General features: G+C 46.9%; 1 protein-coding gene and 1 pseudogene across 11 annotated transcripts in view; both read right to left on the minus strand.

The window, feature by feature from the left end:
- TYW1 (tRNA-yW synthesizing protein 1 homolog) overlaps window positions 1-22,887 on the minus strand; it is a 312,384-nt gene that overhangs the window by 278,221 nt on the left and 11,276 nt on the right. For 8 of the 10 annotated variants that reach the window (XM_074390723.1, XM_074390726.1, XM_074390721.1 and 5 more), the window contains 4 exons: window positions 21,273-21,403; window positions 17,528-17,665; window positions 6,184-6,285; window positions 1,929-2,123 (listed from right to left, as the gene is read on the minus strand). In XM_074390723.1, the coding sequence (XP_074246824.1) occupies window positions 1,929-2,123; window positions 6,184-6,285; window positions 17,528-17,665; window positions 21,273-21,403 (566 nt within the window). Of the gene's footprint in view, window positions 1-1,928; window positions 2,124-6,183; window positions 6,286-17,527; window positions 17,666-21,272; window positions 21,404-22,371; window positions 22,534-22,887 lie in introns of those variants that run through there. The other 2 variants (XM_074390725.1, XM_074390719.1) reach the window with 2 other exon arrangements.
- Window positions 19,311-21,256, minus strand: LOC101052502 (uncharacterized; annotated as a pseudogene). The gene has a single exon (XR_012515350.1). The product of XR_012515350.1 is annotated as an uncharacterized LOC101052502 (transcript).

Below are 22,887 nucleotides of genomic sequence, written 5' to 3' on the forward strand. Positions count from 1 at the left end.
GGAAAAGACAGATGGGCTGAAAGCACAGTCCTCCAAATCGGGTTTTCCAGACCGCCATGCAAAAGCCCCAAGGCCTTCTGGGGCCCCCGGTCACCAGCTGCTGCTGAGGAAGAGGAAATTGCTCAGCAAAATGACCTTCAGGTCTTCAATCTCCAGCCTTGACCCAGAAGACCTGCATTTTACATATTCCACTTTTCTGCGTTAGTATTTTTTTTTAAACAAAGGGACAAACAAACCCCCTCTAACAAACAAAGGGTTAATGACTAAAAGAAATGTGAAACCTACCAATTCTGTATCATGGTAAGGACAAAACAGGCGCTAACAAAACAAAGGGGTTCCAAAAACATAACAAAGCTTATGACGGCTCATCCTATTCAGTTATAAAATGAAAATGTTATCAATTTGGCAAGACTTATGATTTCCTAAACTCAATAATTTCTTTCGCTGTGATATGAAACAATTAACTGAGGCACAGGTGTTATCAGAGGCACAGTTAAGAGTTCAAAAATTTAACAAGTTTCCTGAGTGGTAAGGCATTCAACAAAATATTTACACATCTAGGCCAGGCGCCTAGATGTCTCATGTCTGTAATCCCAGCACTTTGGGAGGCCAAAGCAGGCAGATTGCTTGAGGTCAGGAGTTCAAGACCAGCCTGAACAACATGGTGAGAGACCCCGTCTCTACTAAAAATACAAATATTAGCCCAGGATGGTGGCACACACCTGTAATTCATGCTACTTGGAAGGCTGAGGCGTGAGAATTGCTTGAACACAGGAGGCAGAGGTTGGAATGAGCCAAGATAGCACCATTGCACTCCAGCCTGGGCAACAAAGTGAGACTCTGTCTCGAAAAAAAAAAAAAAAAATTTACCTATCTGAATTTTCCCATTCATATAGTCAAAAAAAAAAAAAAAAAAAAACAGAGCTTGGGCAATAAAGGTCACTCAACAACAGAAAAGGCAACTGAGCAAATCCAAACACACAGTGATCTTCCATCTACAAGGTCATGCCTGGGCATCATGAATCCAGCCCACTAAAACACTAATGAGGAACACTCATTCATTTTATTCAAGAAAAAAGTATTGAGAATCTACTGTATGCCAAGTTTGATATTATGTGTAGCAGTATCCAGCTATAAAGATTAACAGAAGAGGGCCAGACAGAGTGGCTCACACCTGCACTAAAGTAATCCCAGCACTTTAGGAGGCTAAGGCCAGTGGATCGCCTGAGGTCAGGAGATGGAGACCAGCCTGGCCAACATGGAGAAACCCTGACTCTACTAAAAATACCAAAATTCAGTACCTATAAGCCCAGCTACTCCAGGAGGCTGAGGAAGGAGAAATGAGAATCGCTTGAACCCAGGAAGCAGAGGTTGCAGTGAGCCGAGACTATACCACTGCACTCCAGCTAAGGGATAGAGGGAGACTCTGTCTCCAGAAAAAAACAAACAAAAAAACAAAAAAAGGAATAGCAGAAGAGGCTGGGCACAGTGGCTCACACCCGTAATCCCAGCACTTTGGGAGGCCAAGGCAGGCAGATCACATGAGGCCAGGAGTTCACAACCAGCCTGGCCAACACGGCGAAACCCTGTCTCCAGTAAAGCTACAAAAATTAGACAGGTGTGGTGGCACATACCTGTAATATCAGTTACTCAGGAGGCTGAGGCAGGAGAATCACTGGAACCTGGGAGGTGGAGACTGCAATGAGCTAAGATGGTGCCAGTGCACTCCAGCCTGGCGACAGAGCAAAACTCTGTCTCAATCAATCAATCAATAAAATAACAATGAAACGTATTTCTAACTAGCTACCAAAGTCTGTGGATTATTTCACATACGAGTATGTGGGGGTGGGTGGGTGTGTGTGTGTGTGTGTGTGTGTGTGTGTGTGTGTGTAGGGAGAATTTGTTCCTATAATTCAACACAGACCTACCTTGTTGAAGTGGCTAGCATAGGCAGAATTTCCCAAGCCAAACACCGCATATCTCATACCCTTCAGGTAAGTTTTGCCGAATCGAAAATCACGGGACGCTTCCTCTAACCATTTGCAGAACCACTCTGCACTTTCAGTTGGTCGGCCATCAGTGTATGTCGCCACCAGGAAGACACAGACGTTTTTACCAGTAGCCTAACCAAGAGAGTAATTGTTTCAGTAGAATATTCAAGGCATAAATTATCTCAATGAAGAAAATCCTTTGAAAAAATGCATACTCATCTCTAAGGACGAAGGGCACTTTCATCCACACACCTCATTTTCACAAGTGAAGGGCATCACTGAGAAACAAAGCAAGAACACCTTGCTGTGTTCTTGGGGGAAGAAGACCCAGACTCTTGTTCCTGCCAATACACTGTCCGGTATATTTCACCACATAGGCCATTCCATTTTCCAGATTATACTACATTCTCATCATCACTGATTTGCCACAGTGGAAACAAATCTAAATCGATCAAGAAAAAACAGAGAGAGACGGCCAGGCATGGTGGCTACTAATGGGAGAACACACGGGGGAAAAGAAGCCCCTGAGTTTCAAACCTTAAGGCAACAGCTCATGTTCCTGCCTCCTTAGAGTGGAAGCTGCTCTGTGGTGTCAGAAAGACGAGGAATGTGGCGACCTCTCTTATTCATCTGCCTCAAGGCAGCTTTTGGTAAGAGTGGTGTTTGGTATTGGAGATTATTTTAAATCTCTGAAATCTTCAAGGAACAGGGGGGTTGGTGTTCTTGGCCCATTACCATCTCCTCAGGCAGGAAGCTGTGAATATCCGTATCAAGGCAGTGGATGTTGGCCAGCCCCATGGTTTCCACCTGTAATCCCAGGGGGGACTGAGGTGGGTGGATCAAGAGGTAAGGAGTTTAAGACCAGCCTGGCCAACATGGTGAAACCCCATCTGTACTAAAAATACAAAAATTAGCCAGGCGTGGTGGTGGGTGCCTGTAGTCCCAGCTACTCAGGAGGCTGACGCAGGAGAATTGCTTGAGCCTAGAAACCAGAGGCTGTAGTGAGCCACAATCGCACCATTGCACCATGCACTCCAGCCTGGGCAACACAGCGAGATTCTATCTCAAAAAAAAAAAGAAAAAGAAAAGATACAGAGAGATTTCTAAAAAATCAAAGCAATAAAGGTTTTCAAACATAAAGTAATTTAACACTTGACACCAGGGGTCCCCAAACCATGGCCCGCGGGCCACATGTGGCCCCGAGGCCATTTATCTGGCCCCTGCCGCACTTCAGGAAGGGGCACCTCTTTCATTGGTGGTCAGTGAGAGGAGCAAAGGATGCGGATGCATCCTGTGCTCCTGGAGTACTGTATGTGGTGGCGCCGCAAAGCGCGGTGTTGCTCACGTACAGTACTACTTCCAGTGACGCGGGACGCACGTGTCACGACTCCGGAAGCATGTCATCTGACGCACATCCGGTCTGCGGCTGCGGCGCCTCACATCACCGGAAGCAGTGTGAAATAACAGCAGACGTAGGAAGAAAGGCAAAGCACTATAACCATTACTACACAGTACAATGGCCCCCATACTCCCCCAGATGTACAACAACATTATGGCCCCTATAACCTCTCTTTGCCCGTAAGTCTCCCCCCACATTACTACACACCATGTTTCCCCTATTAGAAGACCTTGTCTTATATTAATTTTACCCCCAAAAGACGGGGGCTGTCTTATTTTTTAGGAGGTGTCTTATAATAAGAGAAACATGCAGCAGTGGGCTTCCCACAGAAGAGGCCCACGGCCGCTGCAGATGTCCAGGACGCTGTATACACAGTGTCACAGGCTGATCACCGCCATCCCTGTGTACAGCACTGGAGGCGGTGCTGGGCCTGTGACACTGTACACCGCTGTCTGGGATAGTGGAGGCAGCAGCGCTGGCTGTGAAGGGTGTCACACCTTGCATAGTCCGGCCCTCCAACGGTCTGAGGGACAGTGAACTGGCCCCGTGTAAAAAGTTTGGGGACCCCTGCTTGACACCACTATCTAAACAGAACTGTTGCAAATCCCAGGGAAGCAAAATACAGGTTGAGTATCCCTTATCCAAAATGTTTGGGATCAGAAGTGTTTTGGATTTTAGAGGTTTTTTCTGGTTTTTAAAGAAACCCGCATATACATGATGATGTACCTTGGGGATATATCAGTCTAAACACAAAATTCCACTGTTTCATATATACCTTACGCAGCTAGCCTGTAGGTAACTTTATTCATTACTTTTGACAATTTCATACAGGAAACAAGGTTTTGACTGTTGACCTTGACCTATCACACGAGGTCAGGTGTGGAATTTTCCACTTGTGGCCCTCACATCTGCGCTCAAGAAGTTTGGATTTTACAGGATTTCCAATTTGCAATTCAGGGATTCTCAACCTGTGTATCCTTAGTCTTGACAGCCTGGTGTTCGAATACATCTTAACAGTCCCAGTCACAAGGTAAATTATAAGTAATCTCTTAGCTATAAGTATCAAAGTTTGATAATGATCTTTCACAAATAATTTAGAGTACATTCGAGTTCACTCATGTGCATACTTGGGGGACACAGAAACGGACAGGGTCAAAGCTAGACATTTACCTGCTGCCTTTCTGTTTCTGTTTTTTGAGACTCAGTCTGCTCTGTCGCCCAGGCTGGAGCACAGTGGTGTGATCTCTGCTCACTGCAACCTCCATCTCCCAGGTTCAAGCGATTCTCATGCCTCAGCCTCCCAGTAGCTGGGGCTACAGGTGTGCACCACCACAGCTAATTTTTCTATTTTTAACAGAGACAGGTTTCACCCTGTTGTCCAGGCTGCTTTCATAGGCCAGAGCTCAAGCGATCCACCTGCCTTGACCTCTCAAACTGCTGAGATTACCGGCGAGAGATACCACGCCTGGCCTATACTTTTTTTTTAAAAGAAAGTTTTAGTGGAACACGCCCACACTTATTTATTTACATATTACCTATGGCTGGTTTGTGCCTCAGTGGCAAACGGAGTAGCTGTCGGGCCCACAAAGGACAAGATACTTACTACCTGGCCCTTTGCGTGAAAGTGTGTCAACCCCAGCTCTACGTGCTTCTTTCTTTTTTGGTTTTTCTTTTTTGGAGACGGAGTTTTGCTCTTGTTGCCCAGGCTGGAGCACAGTGGTGGTATGATCTCAGCTCACTGTAAACTCTGCCTCCTGGGATCAAGCGACTCTACTGCCTCAGCCTCCCCAGTAGGTGGGATTACAAGGTGCCTGCCACCACGCACAGCTAACTGTGTATTTTTAGTAGAGACGGGGTTTCACCGTGTTGCCAGGCTAGTCTTGAAATTCTCATGTCAGGTGATTTATTTGCCTCCGCCTCCTACAGTGCTGGGAATACAGGCATGAACCATCACACCCGGCTGCATTACTTATTATCTATGAGGGTTTAATTTCTTCATCTGAAAAGTGTCCCTCCCCTTTCTGCAGTCATGCCCAGCTAGGGGATTTCAGCCTACAGTGGTGGTTCTCAAAGTGTGAACCCTGAGCCAGCAGCATCACATCTCTGAATTTGCCATAAACATAGAATCTCAGGTCTTAGCCTAGCCACACTGTGGAGCTTGAACAGTTATTGGTTCCTGGTATTGCTGACATAGGTAGAGTTAAAGAACACTTAGAAGCTGAGCACTGTGGCTCGCACCTGTAATCCCAGCACTTTGGGAGGCCAAGCCGGGTGGATCACCTGAGATCAGGAGTTCAAGACCAGCCTGACCAACATAGCAAAACCCCATTTCTACTAAAAATACAAAAATTAGCCAGGTGTGGTGGCAGGCACCTGTAATCCCAGCTACTAGGGAGGCTGAGGCGGGAGAATCACTTGATCCCAGGAGGTGGAGGTTACAGTGAGCCAAGATCACACCACTGCACTCCAGCCTGGGCAACAAGAGCAAAACTCTGTCTCAAAAAAAAAAAAAAAATAGTGGGAAGGAGTGAACTTCCAACCATCCAAGCTTTCTCATCTCCACCCCCAGAAGAAACTAACACACCTGAAGGACAAACCCCACACCACCTGAGAATCAGTGAGCTGCACCCACATTCAATGCTCTGAATCACACTGAAATTCAACAAACAGAAATCACTGCGCAAGAAAATTAAATGTATTCTGAAGATTCTAGTTATCTAAATTTATTCTGAAGACTGCAGGTCAGTTAAATTTGAGAGTTCTGATTGATGAAAAAATAAGACAACTACCAACCTCTTCTATCAGACAATCATCCGGATCATATTCTTTTAGATTAATAACTGCCACAGGCAGATCCAGGGGCACAACCGCTTCAGCAAGAACTGCCGCAAATCCCTAAAAGGACAAACAACAGTGACAAATATCCAAGTCTTCAATGAGCCAAATAAGCAAAGTGCAGCCCTCATTGACCCTCTATTGGCACAAGAATGTGGCATTCCTCACGAAAAACGTTCTCAGTGACTGAGGTATCTTCATGAACTCAAATTCTATTCTCGCACTTACCATTTTCTTGGGCACCATTACAGAGATCATTCATTCAATTGTGTTGTTCTCACCTGATAAAGGTTTACGTAAAACTGAATCTAATTTAGCTTTTGGATGATCACTCTGCCTTGCCCTACTAGAATAAATGTATCAGCCAGGCAAGATGGCTCACGTCTGTAATCTCAGCACTATGGAGGCCAAGGTGGGAGGATCACTTGAGGTCAAGCCTGGGCAACAAAGTGAGACCTCATCTCTGCAAAAAAAAATTAAAAATTAGCCAGGTGTAAGTGATGGCACACACCTGTAGTCCCAGCTACTCAAGAAGCTGAGACAGGAGTATCCCTTAAGCCCAGGAATTAGAGGACACAGTGAGCTATGATCACACCAATGCATTCTAGCCTGGGCCACAGAGTGAGATGCTGTCTCATAAAGAAAATAACATATTGAAAAAGAATAAACACAGAGAAGTGCAAAAAGAAATGGTAAAGAATGGGCTGGGCGCAGCAGCTAATGCCTGTAATCCCAGCACTTTGGGAGGCCGAGGCAGGTGGATCACTCAAGGTCAGGAATTCAAGACCAGCCTGACCAACCTGGTGAAACCCTGTCTCTACTAAAAATACAAAACTAGCCAGGTGTGGTGGCACACGCCTGTAATCCCAACTGCTTGGGAGTCTGAGGCAGGAGAATCCCTTGATTCCAGGAGGCGGAGGCTGCAGTGAGCCGAGATCCTGCTAGGAAGCAGTTGACAGACAGGAAAAAGCCCTAGGGAATGATGCACAGGCCTGACAGAACCCCAGAGACTCCCTGGGCTGGGAGCATCCACTGCAACAAAAGATGGAAAGAAAACTCAGAGTTGACTGCCTTTTGTATGCTAATGAGATGACTTACGGGGGCAAAGCCTCGGGTAGCTTCAGGATAGAGGCTGGTTGCCAAGAAACTGACTAGAGGTTGAACTCAGTACCTCCGTTGGAGATTGAGCTTCATCACCAAGGCCTATGATTTAATCAAGCGTGCCTATGTAATGGAGTCTCCAAGAAAAACCCCTCAACAATGGGGACTGTTGGGCTGGTGAACAAACCAATGTGCTGGGGAGAAGACAAGGCCAGAGACGGCCTGGAAGCTCTGCTCAGCCCCCACCCCTCCGTAGCTGGCCCTGTGCAGCTTTTCCATTTGGTGGTTCCTGACTTGCATACTTTAGAATAAACCAGTAAACATAAGTAAAGCAACTTCCTGAGGTCTGTGAGTCATTGTATGGAACCTGAGGAGGCAGTGGTACTGAACCCTAAATTTAAAGCCAGGACTTGTGATTGGTATCTGCAGGGGGGACAGTCTTGTGGACTAGTAACTCTCAAAAGCAAGAACGAGAACTGGCATAGAAAAAAGACAGCTCAGCCAGTCGTAGTGGCTCAGGTGTGTAATCCCTGCACTTTGGGAGGCTGAGGTGGGCACATCATCTGAGGTCAGGAGTTCAAGACCAGGCTAGCCAACATGGTGAAATCCCATCTCTACTAAAAATACAAAAATTAGCCAGGTGTGGTAGTGGGCACCTGTAATCCCTGCTACTCAGGAGGCTAAGGAAGGAGAATCGCTTGAACCCAGGAGGCGGAGGTTGCAGTGAGCCGAGATCACACCACTGCACTCCAGCCTGGATGACAGAGGAAGACTCTTTCTCAAAAAAAAAAAAAAAAAAAAAAAAAAAAAACAGAAAAAGGACAGGTATTCGAGGGTCAGAAAACACTACTGCAGCAGGCCTCAAGGACTGACATGGTTTGGATATTTGTCCCCTCCAAACATCATTAACATGAAATCTCCAGTGTTGGAGGTGAGCCTGAATAGGAGGTGTTCGGGTCATGGGTGCAGGTCCCTCACGATGGCTTCGTTACCAGTGGAGGATCTTGACTAGGAGTTGTCCGGGTTCTTCTCACGTTGAACAAAGGATTTTTTTAAATGCACAAGCAAAGCAACAAAAGCATAGATTTACTGACGCAAAAGTACACTCTACAGAGCAGAAGTGGGCCAGAGCAAGAGCTCCAACTGAAATGTTTCTTGGGTTCTTATCAAGCTAGAAGAATTTGCTAACATCCCCAGGAGCCTTTGGAGGCTTCCAATTGGTTATACCCTATGTAAATGAGGAATTGGCCCATGGCCAATCGGAGGCTGCAGCAGAGTCACACCTTAGGCAAATAAAGGATTAGCCCACGGCCAATCAGAGACTGAAGTGGAGTTACAACCTTTGCAAATAAAGGATTAGCCCATGGCCAATCAAAGGCTGAAGTTTCCCTTTCAGTTTAATTCAAACTCAGCCACCGATTGGCCTTAGGCTCTCTGTCTCCAGACACTATTCTCCTACCTCAGCTTGGTGGTCTCCCCTTGGTGATGAGTTCTTGCACTATTAGTTCATAGCTAACTGTTAAAAAAAGCCTCACATCTCTCCCTACGCTTTTGCTCCCTCTCTCGCCATGTGGTACCTATTCCGCCATGGGTGGAAGCTTCCCGAAGCTTCACCAGAAGCCAAGTGGATGTTGGCACCATGCTTGTACAGCCTACAGAACCATGAACCAAATAAACCTCTCGTGTTTATAAATTACAGTATTAGTCCATTCTTTTTTTTTTCTGAGACAGAGTCTTGCTCTGTCACCAGGCTGGAATGCAGTGGCACAATCTCAGCTCACTGCAATCTCCGCCTCCTGGGTTCAGGCAATTCTCCTGCCTCAGCCTCCTGAGTAGCTGGGACTACAGGCACGCGCCACCACGCCCAGCTAAGTTTTGTATTTTTTAGTAGAGACAGGGTTTCACCAAATTGGCCAGGATGGTTTCGATCTCTTAACCTCGTGATCCACCCGCCTCGGCCTCCCAAAGTGCTGGGATTACAGGCATGAGCACTGAGCCCGGCCAGTCCATTCTTGCATTGCTATAAAAAAATACCTGGCCAGCCATGGTGGCTCACACCCGTAATCCCAGCATTTTGGGAAGCCAAGGCAGGTGGATTGCCTGAGCTCTGGTGTTTGAGACCAGCCTGGGCAACATGGTGAAATCCATCTCTACCACAAATATAAAAAATTAGCTGGGCATGGTGGCACGCACCTGTGGTCCAGCTACTTGGGAGGCTGACGTGGGAGGATCGCTTGAGCCTGAGAGGTGAAGGTTGCAATGAGCTGAGATTGTGACACCACACTCCAGCCTGAGCGACAGAGCAAGACTCCATCTCAAAATTTAAAATAAAATACCTGAGACTGGAAAATTTATAAAGAAAAGAGGTTTAATTGGCTCACAGTCATGCAGACCTGTACAGGAAGCACAGCAGCACTGGCTTCTGGGAAGTCCTCGGGGAGCTTCCAATCTTGGCAGAAGACAAAGGAAAAACAGGGTCATCACATGGCAGGAGCAAGAAAGAGGAGGAGGAGAGGCCACACACTTTTAAACGACCAGATCTCACGAGAACTCACCATCACGAGGACAGTATCAAGAGAGATGGTGGTGCTAAACCACTCATGAGAAATCCACCCCCAATATCCAAGCACCTCCCAGACCCCACCTCCAACAATGCGACGTAAGATTTGCTGGGAACACAGACCCAAACCTTATCAAGGACCCAGCTGCCGGTATTCCTTACAGCAATCCAAAACAGACTAACACAAGGAGAAAGTCAGATTTCAGCCAAAGCTGAAAGAAACTGGGGGAACCATGAGGTTATCCCAGGTGGCAGGAACAGTGACGTGCAAAGGCTCAGAGGAGGTTACTAAGACTGGGGTAGGACAGTTAACAAACAGCCACACATGCAGGATCTCTGGGCCACTGTGAGGACTTTGGCATTGACTCTAAGTGAATGAAGGAGTTGGTGCAGGGTTTTAAGCACAGGGGTAATATGATTTCACTAAGTTTTCAAACAGTCACTGAGGATGCTGAGTTGAGAGTATTCTGGAGTCAGAAGAGGGCTGAGTGGTACTGAATCAGAAAGACTGTCTTAGTCCATTTTGCTGTAAAGGAGTACCTGACACTAGGTAATCTATGTTTTTACTTTTATTTTTTTGAAACAAGGTCTCACTCTGTCGCCAAGGCTGGAGTGCAGGAGCTCTCTGCAGCCTTGACCTCCTGGGCTCAAGCAATCCTCCCACCTAAACCTCCCTAGTAGCTGGGACTACAGGCACACACACCAGCTAATGTTTGTATTTTTGTAGAGATGGAGTTTTTCCCTGTTGTTCAGCCTGGTCTCGAACTCCTGGGCTCAAGTGATCCACTTGCCTTGGTCTCCCAAAGTGCTGGGATTACAGGAACGAACCACTGTACCTAGCCGACTCTATGTTTTAAAAAGATTTGTTTAACGCAGAAAACCACAGTGAGATACTACAGAATATGACCATCCCCAAGACACATAATCATCAGATTCTCCAAGGTCTAAACGAAAAAAAAAAAAACGTTAACGGCAGTTAGAAAGAAGAGGCAGGGCAGCTACATAGGGAATCCCATCAGGTAACAGCAGACCTTTCAGCAGAAACCCTACAAACCAGAAAAGATTGGAGCCTATCTGCAGCACTCTTAAAAAAAAAAAAAAGAGAAAGAAATTTCAGGCAGGTCACAGTAGCTCACAGCTGCAATTCCAGCACTTTGGGAAGCTAAGACAGGTGGATAACCTCAGGTCAGGAGTTAGAGACCAGCCTGACCAACATGGTGACACCCCATCCCATCTCTACTAAAAATGCAAAAAACAGCCGGACGTGGTGCGGTGCACTGCAGTCCCAGCTACTTAGGAGGCTGAGACCAAAAAATCACTTGAACCCAGGAAGTAGAGGTTATAGTGATCCAAGATTGCACCACTGCACTCCAGCCTGGGTGACAAAGCAAGACTCTGTCTCAAAAAAAAAAAAAGAGAACAAGAAATTTTAACCAAGAATTTCATATCCAGCCAAATCCAACTTCATAAGCGAAGGAAAAACAGCATCCATTAAGACAAAGGCTAAGGGAATTTATTATAAGCAGACCTGGCTTACAAGTGGTCCTTACGGAAGTGCTGAATTCATAAAGGAAAAAGCATTACGGGCCACCATAAAAAGGTTCATTTGGTTTGCAATTCTGATGTCTGGAAAAGTTCAAGGTTGGATATCTACATGTGATGAGAGCTCCAGGCTGCTTCTACTCCAGGCAGAAAGTAGAACAGAGCTGGAGTGTGCAAAGATCACAGAGCAAGAGAGGAAGCAAGAGTCCGGGAGAGGTCCAAGGCTCTTCTTCCCAACAAGCTCTCTTGGGAACCAGGAGAGCAAGAACTCACCCACCCGCTCCGGCAAGGATGCATTAATTCAGGAGGGATCTGCCCCCAGAACTCAAACGCCTCCTATTAGCCCATCACCCACACTGGGGATCAAATTTGAACATGAGTTTTGGGGAAACAAACAACAAATTACAGCAGAAACCAATGGTGAGACGACTGTCCTAATCCAGACAAGATGTCATGGCAGAGTCAAAGCTGTCAGAATAAACAACATGGAGTTACTCATGTTAAAAAAATCCCTGACAATAGAGCTAGGGATTTTTTTTTTTTTTTTTTTTGAGACAAGGTTTGACTCTGTCTCCCACACTGGAGTGCACTGGCGCAATCTTGGCTCACTGCAACGTCTGCCTCCCCGGTTCAAGTGACTGTCGTGCCTCAGCCTCCCGAGTGGCTGGGATTACAGGCATGTGCCACCACACCAGGCTAATTCTGTTGTTGTTTTTAGACAGAGTTTTGCTCTTGTTGCCCAGGCTGGAGTGCAGTGGTACAATCCCGGCTGGCTGCAACCTGGGTTCAAGCGATTCTCCTACCTCAGCCTCCTGGGTAGCTGGGATTAAATGCAGGTGCCACCACGCTCGGCTAATTTTTTGTATTTTTAACAGAGACGAGGTTTCATCCCTGAGCCTCCCAAAGTGCAGGGATTACAGGCGTGAGCCACCATGCCCGGCCAACTTTTGTATTTTGTTGTACAGATGGGGTTTTGCCATGTTGGCCAGGCTGATCTTGAACTCCTGACCTCAACTGAACCATCTGCCTCAACCTCCCAAACTCCTGGAATTATAGGCATGAGCCACCACTCCTGGCCTCACACTTAGATTCCTGATAATAAGAAAGATTCTACAACAAACACAGCCTTGCACAAAACCCACTGCAACGTTACACAAAAAATACTACTGCAAGGACATCTGCCCAGCAACTGCATGTCCAGTCTTGGACTGTGTCACCTTTGTTATTAACCTTCCTAGGCAAGAACAATTGTTTCAAAACAATTCTGCAATCCTCCTCATTTCTTCCTTTAGAACTCTTTGCCTGCCTGTACCTCCCTGAATACATGCAGTTTCCGATGGCATTTGCATCCCCATAGCAGTGTACGTGCTGTTCCCAAACAAACATCTTTTCTTTCAGAGAGTCTCGCTATGGTATTCAGGTTGACAATGGCATGGACCAGGGCAGCAGCAGTGAAGATGGTAAGAAGTGATTGGAAACTAAATTTATTCTTAAAGTGGAACACACAGGGTTTGCGGACAGATTGGACATGGGTTGTATAAAAAGAAGTAGAGGCCGGGCGCGGTGGCTCAAGCCTGAAATCCCAGCACTTTGGGAGGCTGAGGCAGGTGGATCATGAGGTCAAGAGATCGAGACCATCCTGGTCAACATGGTGAAACCCCGTCTCTAATAAAAATACAAAAAATTAGCTGGGCATCGTGGCGTGTGCCTGTAATCCCAGCTACTCAGGAGGCTGAGGCAGGAGAATTGCCTGAACCCAGGAGGCGGAGGTTGCGGTGAGCCGAGATAGCGCCACTGCACTCCAGCCTGGGTAACGAGCGAAACTCCGTCTCAAAAAAAAAATTAGATCCCTTACGGAGAAAAGTGAGTGTAGATAAAGGCACAGTCTCAAGGACTGTGCCCTGAAACACACTCCTGTCTTTGGAGGTCAAGAGGATTAAACCAGCAAATGACAGTAAGGAGAATGAGCCTCAGTAAAGCAGAAAAAGAACCAAGAGAATGGCATACCTCAAGTTACATAAAGAAAGTATTTCAAGCCTGGCACGGTAGCTAGCTCACGCCTACAATCCCAGCACTTAGAGAGGCCGAGGCAGGTGAAGTACTTGAGGTCGGGAGTTCCGAGACCAGCGTGGCAAACATGGTAAAACCCTGTCTCTACTAAAAATACAAAATTAGCCAGGCATGGTGGTGGCGCCTGTAATCCCAACACTTTGGGAGGCTGAGGCCGAAGAATGGCTTGAACCTGAGAGGCGGAGATTACAGCGAGCTGAGATCACACCACTCCACTTCAGCACGAGCAAAGAGCGAAACTCCACTAAAAAAAAAAAAGGTCAGGCACAGTAGCTCATACCTGCAATCTCAAGACTTTGAAAGGCCAAGGCAGGCAGATCACGAGGTCAAGAGATCCAGAATATCCTGCCCAACATGGTAAAACCCCGTCTCTACTAAAAATACAAAAATTAGCTGGGCTGGTGGTACGCACTTGTAGTCCCAGCTACTCAGGAGGAGGCTGAGGTGGAAGAATCATTTGAACTGGGAGGTGGAGGCTGCAGCAAGCCAAGATCGCACCACTACCCTCCAGCCTGGTGTGAGAGTGAGACTCCATCTCAAATTTAAAAAAAAAAGGGTGGTCATACAGCTAAAAAGCCAGCCAAGTTAAGACAAAGACTGAGAATCGATTAGCAACATGGAATTCACTGGGGCATGTATGGGAATGCAAGCCTCCCTGGAGTGGTTCCAGATAAACCGTAGAGAAATTGCAGATAATAAGGACAGGGCATGGTGGTGCACACCTGTAGTCCCAGCTACTCAGGAGACAGGAGAATCGCTTGAACCGGGGAGGCAGAGGTTGCAGTGAGCCAAGATCGCACCACTGCACTCCAGAATGAGATTCTATCTCAAAAAAAAAAAAAAAAGAACAAGCACAGATAATACATTGAAAAAGTTTTACTATAAAATACAGTACAAAATTGGGGTGGTAGAGGGGAATGTGGGGCCAAAAAGTAACATGGCCTTGACCCATGCAGCACACAGCATTCCATGAGAAATAACAATTAGCAAACACTATATCCTCAGCCTGGGAAACATGGCCAGACCCCATTTCCACAAAAACATTTTTAAAAAGTAGCTGGGTTAGCTGGGCGTGATGGCAGGTGCCTGTAATGCCAGCTACTCTGGAGGCTGAGGCAATAGAATAGCTTGAACCCGAGAGGGGGAGACTGCAAGCCGAGACCGCACCACTGCACTCCAGCTTGGGCAACAGAGGGAGACTTCGTCTCAAAAAACAAAGCAAAAAAAAGCTAGCCAGGCATGGTGGCATACACTTGTAGTCCCAGCTACTAGAGAGGCTGGTGGGAAGATCGCTTGAGCCCAGGAGGTCAAGGCCACAGGTCAAGGCTGTTCACAAAATAAAAAAAACTACACACCAGCTTCCCCATCATTCTGTCCTAACTATGAACAGAAAACCACAGATCAGGGCACGCTGGCTCATCACTGTAATATCAACACTTTGGGAGGCCAAGGTGGGTGGATCCCTTGAGGTCAGGTGTTCAAGACCAGCCTGACCAACATGGTGAAACCCCGTCTCTACCAAAGTTATGATGGCACACACCTGTAATCACAGCTGCTTGGGAGGCTGAGATAGGAGAATCACTTGAACCCAGGAGGTGGAGGCTGTAGTGAACAAAGATCATGCCACTGTACTCTAGCCTGGGCAACAGAGCAAGATTTGATCTCAAAAAATAAATAAATAATGGCCGGGCGCGGTGGCTCAAGCCTGTAATCCTAGCACTTTGGGAGGCCGAGGCGGGTGGATCACAAGGTCGAGAGATCGAGACCAACCTGGTCAACATGGTGAAACCCTGTCTCTACTAAAAATACAAAAAAATTGACTGGTGGCGCATGCCTGTAATCCCAGCTACTGAGGAGGCTGAGACAGGAGAATTGCCTGAGCCCAGGAGGTAGAGGTTGTGGTAAGCCGAGATTGCGCCATTGCACTCCAGTCTGGGTAACAAGAGCGAAACTCCGTCTCAAAAATAAAAAAAAGAGGCTCTGAATAAGATCTTTTATCAGTAACATAAAAAGGACTTTGCTTTGGCTGCTCAGATACCTTTTTGCTTTTTTTCAGGTTTCCCACCTGCATTGCTTAAGGCTTAACTTAAGCGACCTTCCACTGTAAAACAAACTATCTGTACTGAAGTGGTGAAAATCTAAGAAGTACTATTCTGTGCAACTTCCACAAGAGGGCAGTAGAACCCTCTGCAGTAGTCGGCAAAAATAATAGACCATGATATTTTCTCTAATTTATTTTCATTCTAGCCTTCCTTAAAATCTTTTCGTAGAAAGCACCAAATAACTGTGACCTGGCCAGGCTTGGTGGCTTATGCCTGTAATCTCAGCACTTTGAGGGCCAAGGTGGGTGAGTATCTTTAAGCCAGTTAAAGACGGGCCTGGACAAGATAGCAAGATCTCATCTCTACAAAAAAATAAATAAATTTTATTTTTTTAAGTAGCTGTGACCTTTGTAACACAGAAACAGGTGTGCACCGCTGGGGATGGTGGCTCATGACTGTACTCTCAACACTGGGAGGCTGAGGTGGGCAGACTGCTTGAGTCCAAGAGTTTAAGACCAGCCTGGGCAACATGCCAAAACCCCATCTCTACAAAAAATACAAAATTCAGCCAGGCATGGCGGCATGCACCTATAGTCCCAGATACTCAGAAGGCTGAGGTGGGGAAATGCCTTGAGCCCAGGAGGCAGACGTTGCAGTAAGCCAAGATAGCACAACGGCAGTCTAGCCTGGGCAACAGAGCAAAATCCTATCTCAAAAACAAAGGAGAAATAAAAGTATATATTGGATGACCTCACTCAATCCTCACAGTGACCCTGAGATAACCATACTATTGTCATTTGCAATTTGCCATTTGACAGATAACCAACTGAGGCTTAGATGGCACCACAGCACTCCAGCCAGGGCAGCAGAGGCACAGACCCTGTCCCCGCAAAACAGAGAGAATGGGAGGCATCTTTCAACTAGGTATCTGCTGTGTGTATCTACTTTAGTGTCTGCTTTTAGCACTATTAAAAATCAAAACAGGCCGGGCGCGGTGGCTCAAGCCTGTAATCCCAGCACTTTGGGAGGCTGAGGCGGGTGGATCACGAGGTCAAGAGATCGAGACCATCCTGGTCAACATAGTGAAACCCCGTCTCTACTAAAAATACAAAACAGTCGGCATAGTGGTGCATGCCTGTAATCCCAGCTACTCAGGAGGTTGAGGCAGGAGAATTGCCTAAACCCAGGAGGCGGAGGTTGCGGTGAGCCGAGATCGCGCCATTGCACTCCAGCCTGGGTAACAAAAGCGAAACTCCATCTCACAAAAAAAAAAAAAAAAAAAAAAATCAAAACAAGTTTCATTACATATATGAGTGACATGAGGCCAGGCACAGTGGCTCACACCTGTAATCCCAGCACTTTTGAAGACCAAGGCAGGAGGATCACCTGATCCCAGGAGTTCAAGACCAGCCTAGTCAACATGGCGAAACCTGGTCTCTATTAAAAATACAAAAATTAGCCAGCAGTGGTAGCAGGCACCTATAATCTCAGCTACTCGAGAGGCCGAGGCAGGAAAATCACCTGAACCCAGGAGGTGGAGGCTGTGCCACTGCACTCCAGCCTGAGTGACAAGAGTGAAACTCTGTCTCAAAAACAGTAGTAACGATAAAAAGTAAACATAGATGTGTGATGTGAAAGTCGGGCCCACGTTGGAACTATTGGTGCATTCTTTTTTCCCTATTCCCTACTCCCATACCCATGGGGATCAATAAGGGACACACAACTTTCTCTATCCTGCTGAGGCAGAAGCAAGCTTCAGAACAAAGACCCCTCAAGAGAGTGACCACCAGACAGTGCCAATCAGCTGTAACTGTGCATAGGAGATAAAGCCCACCTACCATCACAGGAAGGAAAAATATTTGAGGGAAAAGGTCGAGAGAAAAACTAAAGGTTAGATGACCAATTCAGTTCACTTCTAAAGGACACGTTTCAGGGATTTTTTAAAATGTCAGGAAACCAAAGGAAAAGCATCATATAAAGTTCTTACCTTTGCTGTACCAGTCTGAGATCCATAGAAAATTTTCACTCCAGACACAAAGATGTCTTTCTTGTGAAGGGATACAAAACCATTTGTCATCAAATCCTGAGTTGCTTTTGGAAAAGAGTTTTCCTGTAAGTTCCTGTCCTTGAAGACAAATAATTACACAAAATCCATCAAGTCTGAATCGTTTCCCAACTTCAGTAGGGATGATAATTAGCACAGAAACTAACACACTTTATTTTTCTCTTAATCTTTCTGGTTGTACTCCTTCAATATTAGCCCCATATAATAAGGTCCTTTACTAGGCAGGATTCACTTTTTTTTTTTTCACATTCCACATTTTATTTACATTTTAAGACTAACTTTAATCTCAAAATCACATATCCATATACCTATTTCCTTTTTGTTGACTTCACTTAAATGCATAGTTTGTTAAACAAAGACTGTAAACAAATATTTACCATGTCTTACATGTAACACACAAAAACAGCTTTTAACAGAAATTCATCAACTCCCCCCAACATTTTTTATTAAAAATACAGGTATCAAAACAATCCTGAATATATTTTTGATACTACTAGTCAGAACTCACACGACTTCCAAAATTAACACATTTGTGACACTATTCATTTTACCTGCTACTTTTTTTTTTTTTTTCTTTTTTTGAGACTGAGTTTTGCTCGTTACCCAGGCTGGAGTGCAACAGGGCGATCTCGGCTCACCGCAACCTTCGAATCCTGGGTTCAGGCAATTCTCCTGCCTCAGCCTCCTGAGTAGCTGGGATTACAGGCACGCGCCACCATGCCCAGCTAATTTTTTGTATTTTTAGTAGAGACGGGGTTTCACCATGTTGACCAGGATGGTCTCGATCTCTCGACCTCTGATCCACCCGCCTCGGCCTCCCAAAGTGCTGGGATTACAGGCTTGAGACACAGCGCCCGGCCTTTTCTACCTGCTACTTTTTAAACAATTTCAACTGCAGCTCTTTTACTAAGCAAGATGGTTAAAGCATGCCATTTCTGTTTTCTTTCTTGAGATTACTTTTTAGAAACACACATGCTTCCACTGTCATCTGACACTTCTCCACACGCTTTCATCTTGTGAACGTGAATTTTATTTCGAGTACTCCAGGTTTATGTTTAAATGACGGTGCCTTAACAAGAGAAAAAAAAAAAAAAAGAGAGAAAAAAAAATCGTGCTGCATTTTTCTTCCTGTTACCTGAAAACACAATGGGTGTACATATATTAAAGATATTCTTAGGCCGGGCGCGGTGGCTCAAGCCTGTAATCCCAGCACTTTGGGAGGCCGAGGCGGGTGGATCACAAGGTCAAGAGATGGAGACCATCCTGGTCAACATGGTGAAACCCCGTCTCTAATAAAAATACAAAAAATTAGCTGGGCATGGTTGTGCGTGCCTGTAATCCCAGCTACTCAGGAGGTTGAGGCAGGAGAATTGCCCGAACCCAGGAGGCGGAGGTTGTGGTGAGCCGAGATCGCGCCATTGCACTCCAGCCTGGGTAACGAGAGTGAAACTCCGTCCCAAAAAAAAAAAAAAAGATATAAAAAGATATTCTTACAAATGTCCAGGTCATATTTACCAGCTGGAATTCTTTTACTTAATGTGTGGGTATTTTGAATTGTGGTATTTAATCAAGACATTACCATGAGTAGAAGGATGCTGATTTAAGACAAGTTTGAGAGCCACTAAAATTAACTGTTGTATGTTTGTCCTTCTGGTGGCTGTGGAAGCTTCATGTTTTCTTTGGCCATCATCAGACGTCTTAGCTCTTGAAGCACAACTTTTTTTTTTTTTTTTTTTTTGACTCCCAAATCTCTTTTATTGAAGGGAATGGGCCTCTTCCGGGTCCTCACTGCACGGCTTGTTCATTGGCACTGCTTCCCGAGTCCTGGGGCTTCATCACATCGGGCAACTCGGGCGGGCTGGAGCATGGCTCGATGCACAGGGCCTCAAAGGCGTCCTCTGCACGGAAGGCCAGCCGCACTGTGGCTGGGGCCTGTGGCCGTGCTGTTGGACTGGTGAAGCCACACTCGCCCAGGGTCTTGCCATCATCCAAGAGTTGGTCATCCTTGTACAGCCGCTGCTCGTCGGGCGGCCGCTTGAGGATGCCGTCGACGATGCGCTTCAGCCCGAACACCGCGCTGGACGCCTTGGCGTCCGCGAAGATGGTGGTCTGGTGGCGCCGGATCACGAGGAACACGTCCTGGGGGCGGCGGGCCGGCGTGAGGGCGAAGCCCCGGCCCCTGACGCGGCCCGGCTCTTGAAGCACAACTGTAATGCTACATGAATCACGCCATTTTGCTAACAATGGTATGCTCCGGGCATCTACCATCCACGGAATTATTTACTCCATTCACATTAATTTTTGTTACAAATCTAACTGACGGAGGAGCTTCTGGGTATTCAGGTCCCCATTCTACTCTCAGGTTATATACTCTGTCTTCATAGTTTGTCCTTGGCGGCCCAACAGTCATGCCTGTCACCGTGTCACAGCTTCATCACCTTGAAGGCCCCAGATAACAACCATCGCCTACTCCTTGTCCTTCTTCAAGTTCTTCCCACAAGCGAAAATTACGGGGAACTCCTGTGGAGACCGCCATCTTCCCCTGCAGCTCGACGCACGCACGCACGCACGCACGCACGCACGCACGCACGCACCCACGCACGCGCCGTGGCACGCACGCACGCACTTACGTACGTCCGGAGCCTCACTTTTTAAGGCTCATTATTTCCGTTCCCTCCAAGAAGGAATATTTTAGAATAACAGTAGGAACTTATTTTCTGATCTTTAATTAATGGAAAGGAAAGAGAGGGCTACTGATCCTTCGAGGTGTAAAACAAATTTTTCTTTTTTTTTTTTTTTGAGACGGAGTTTCGCTCTTGTTGCCCAGGCTGGAGTGCAATGGCGCGATCTCGGCTCACCGCAACCTCCGCCTCCTGGGTTCAGGCAATTCTCCTGCCTCAGCCTCCTGAGTAGCTGGGATTACAGGCACGGGCCACCATGCCCAGCTAATTTTTTGTATTTTTAGTAGAGACGGGGTTTCACTATGTTGACCAGGATGGTCTCGATCTCTCGACCTCGTGATCCACCCGCCTCGGCCTCCCAAAGTGCTGGGATTACCGGCGTGAGCCACCGCGCCCGGCCCTTTCTTTTTTTTTTTTTTTTGAGATGGAGTTTCGCTCTTGTTACCAGGCAACAAGATCACACAATGGTGCGTTCCTGGCTCACCGCAACCTCTGCGTCGTGGGTTCAAGCAATTCACCAGCCTCAGCTACCCAGGTAGCTGGGATTACAGGCATGTGCCACCAAGCCCAGCTAATTTTGTATTTTTAGTACTGACAGGGTTCCTCCATGTTGGTCAGGCTGCTCTAGAGCGCCTGACCTCTGGTGATCCACCCGCTTCAGTCTCCCAGAATGCTGGTATTATAGGCACGAGCCACCATGTCCGGCACAAATTTGTTTTTCATATATAAGGTTCACTTTTCATTACAAATATCCTCCTGTGTCTTAAAAATAAGGCACAGCTATCACAGAAAAAGTAAATACCTTAATCCAAGATAACTTAAGTCTCTAAAAACTTAGAGAAGAAATTTATTTTAGGCATTTCATTAAAATGTCTAAAGGCCAAACATAAAAGTAATTAAAAGTTCCTTTTAGTTTTTAAATCCTCTATAAAATCTGATGCCTAAATACTCTCCTATAAACAAAACGAAACAAACACCCCACTTACCTGCCTCTTGATGACAATCTGGACACAAATCCAAAGGCTAATGCTAAAGGCAAAGCCCAAGTAAATGTAAAACCTGTTTATCCATAGTGATATCAAAGGTGAGGAGAGGTCCCATGTATCCATAGAAGGATCTAAATTTAAAATGACAGACACAGGTAATTTTACTTAAAGCTACACATAGAAAGATATGCATCTCAATTTTAATAAGAAAATAAAACCAACCCTACATTGAACAACCCAGCTAAGAAATCTATTTTTAAAATCAACTATTGGCTGGGCGCAGTGGCTTACGCTTGTAATCCCAGCACTTCAGGTGCCCGAGCCTGGCGGATCACCTGAGGTCATGAGTTCGAGCCCAGCCTCGCCAACATGGTGAAACCCCCTCCCCACACTAAAAATCAAAAATTAGCCGGGCGTGGTGGCGTGTGCCTGTAATCCCATCTACTCGGGAGGCTCAGGCAGAAGTGCTTGAACCCGGGAGGCGGAGGCTGCAGTGAGCCGAGACGGCGCCACTGCACTCCAGCCTGGGGGAAAGAGAAAGGCTCCATCTGGGGGAGGTGGGAATCACCGAATAAAAATAACACACCATGTAGTAACGTGATAAAATTATCATACTGTTAATACTAACTCAAAGAACCACCGGAATATAAAACTGTATCTTCACTTCGTAATGAGCATTTAGGAGCAAGAGCAGGGAATGTAAAGTCAAAACACTTCCTGTGGAATTGAGTTAAATTTTGTTTTGTTGTGCTTGCTCCATAAAAAAAGGCTTCAGTAGTAAAAGTGCTGTGTTTACTAACGCTGCTTTCAAAGGCTCACGGTTACGGGCGCAAAAGTTCTAATACAAGTGGGTCAGGTGGGAGGGATTTCGTCTTCATTCAGGGTTCCTCCTAAAGTAGCCCGCTAGCCCCAAAAGGCAAAAGCCAGGTAGAAAGCAGGGATCCGTCCTCCGCGCTCTCGGCGGCGCCCATCCGCGGCTGTCAAGCGTAACAAGGTCCGAAGGAAGGGGACCCAGGACGCCACGCGGCCCGGAGGGAGTCTCAGGAAACGGGTCTCCTCCCCGGCCGCCTCGGGGTCCCTGCTCGCCGGGGGCCCTTACCCATCGTCCTCAGAGCAGACGGGAGGCTGGGCTCTCGGACCTGGAAAGCCCGGTGTTCCGCCTGGGCCCCGCGAGACAGCGGGCGCGACCTCGCTCAGCGGCCGCTCGCGGAGCTGGGGGCAGCCATGACACCGGCGGGCCGGCCCCGATCGGGTCAGAGGGCTGAGAGGCGGCCCCGAGGAAGGCCCGGCGCGCTCCCGGACCTGCTCCGATTGGCTCAGAGCGAAAGGGGGCGTGTCGAGAAAGGAGCACCGCCCAGAGTTCCGGGCGACGGAGCAGGAGCGCTTCCGGCTCCGTTTGGATTGGCTCACACTGGGAAGGGGCGGGTCCACAGAGAAATGATTGGCATGGGAAAACAAAAAGAGGAAAGGAGCGGGGAGCCGGGGGATGGCTACGTGGCGGGTTCGGGTCTCGGTTGGAACAAGCGGACTGCAGAAAGGCGTTATTTTTGGGAAGCCTGAAGGTGGACTCGCCATTAGATGATACTAAGGAATTGCACTTCATCTCGTTGGCTGT

Source organism: Saimiri boliviensis, chromosome 20 (genome assembly GCF_048565385.1).
Source record: "Saimiri boliviensis isolate mSaiBol1 chromosome 20, mSaiBol1.pri, whole genome shotgun sequence".
In the NCBI taxonomy this organism is placed as follows: Eukaryota; Metazoa; Chordata; class Mammalia; order Primates; family Cebidae; genus Saimiri; species Saimiri boliviensis.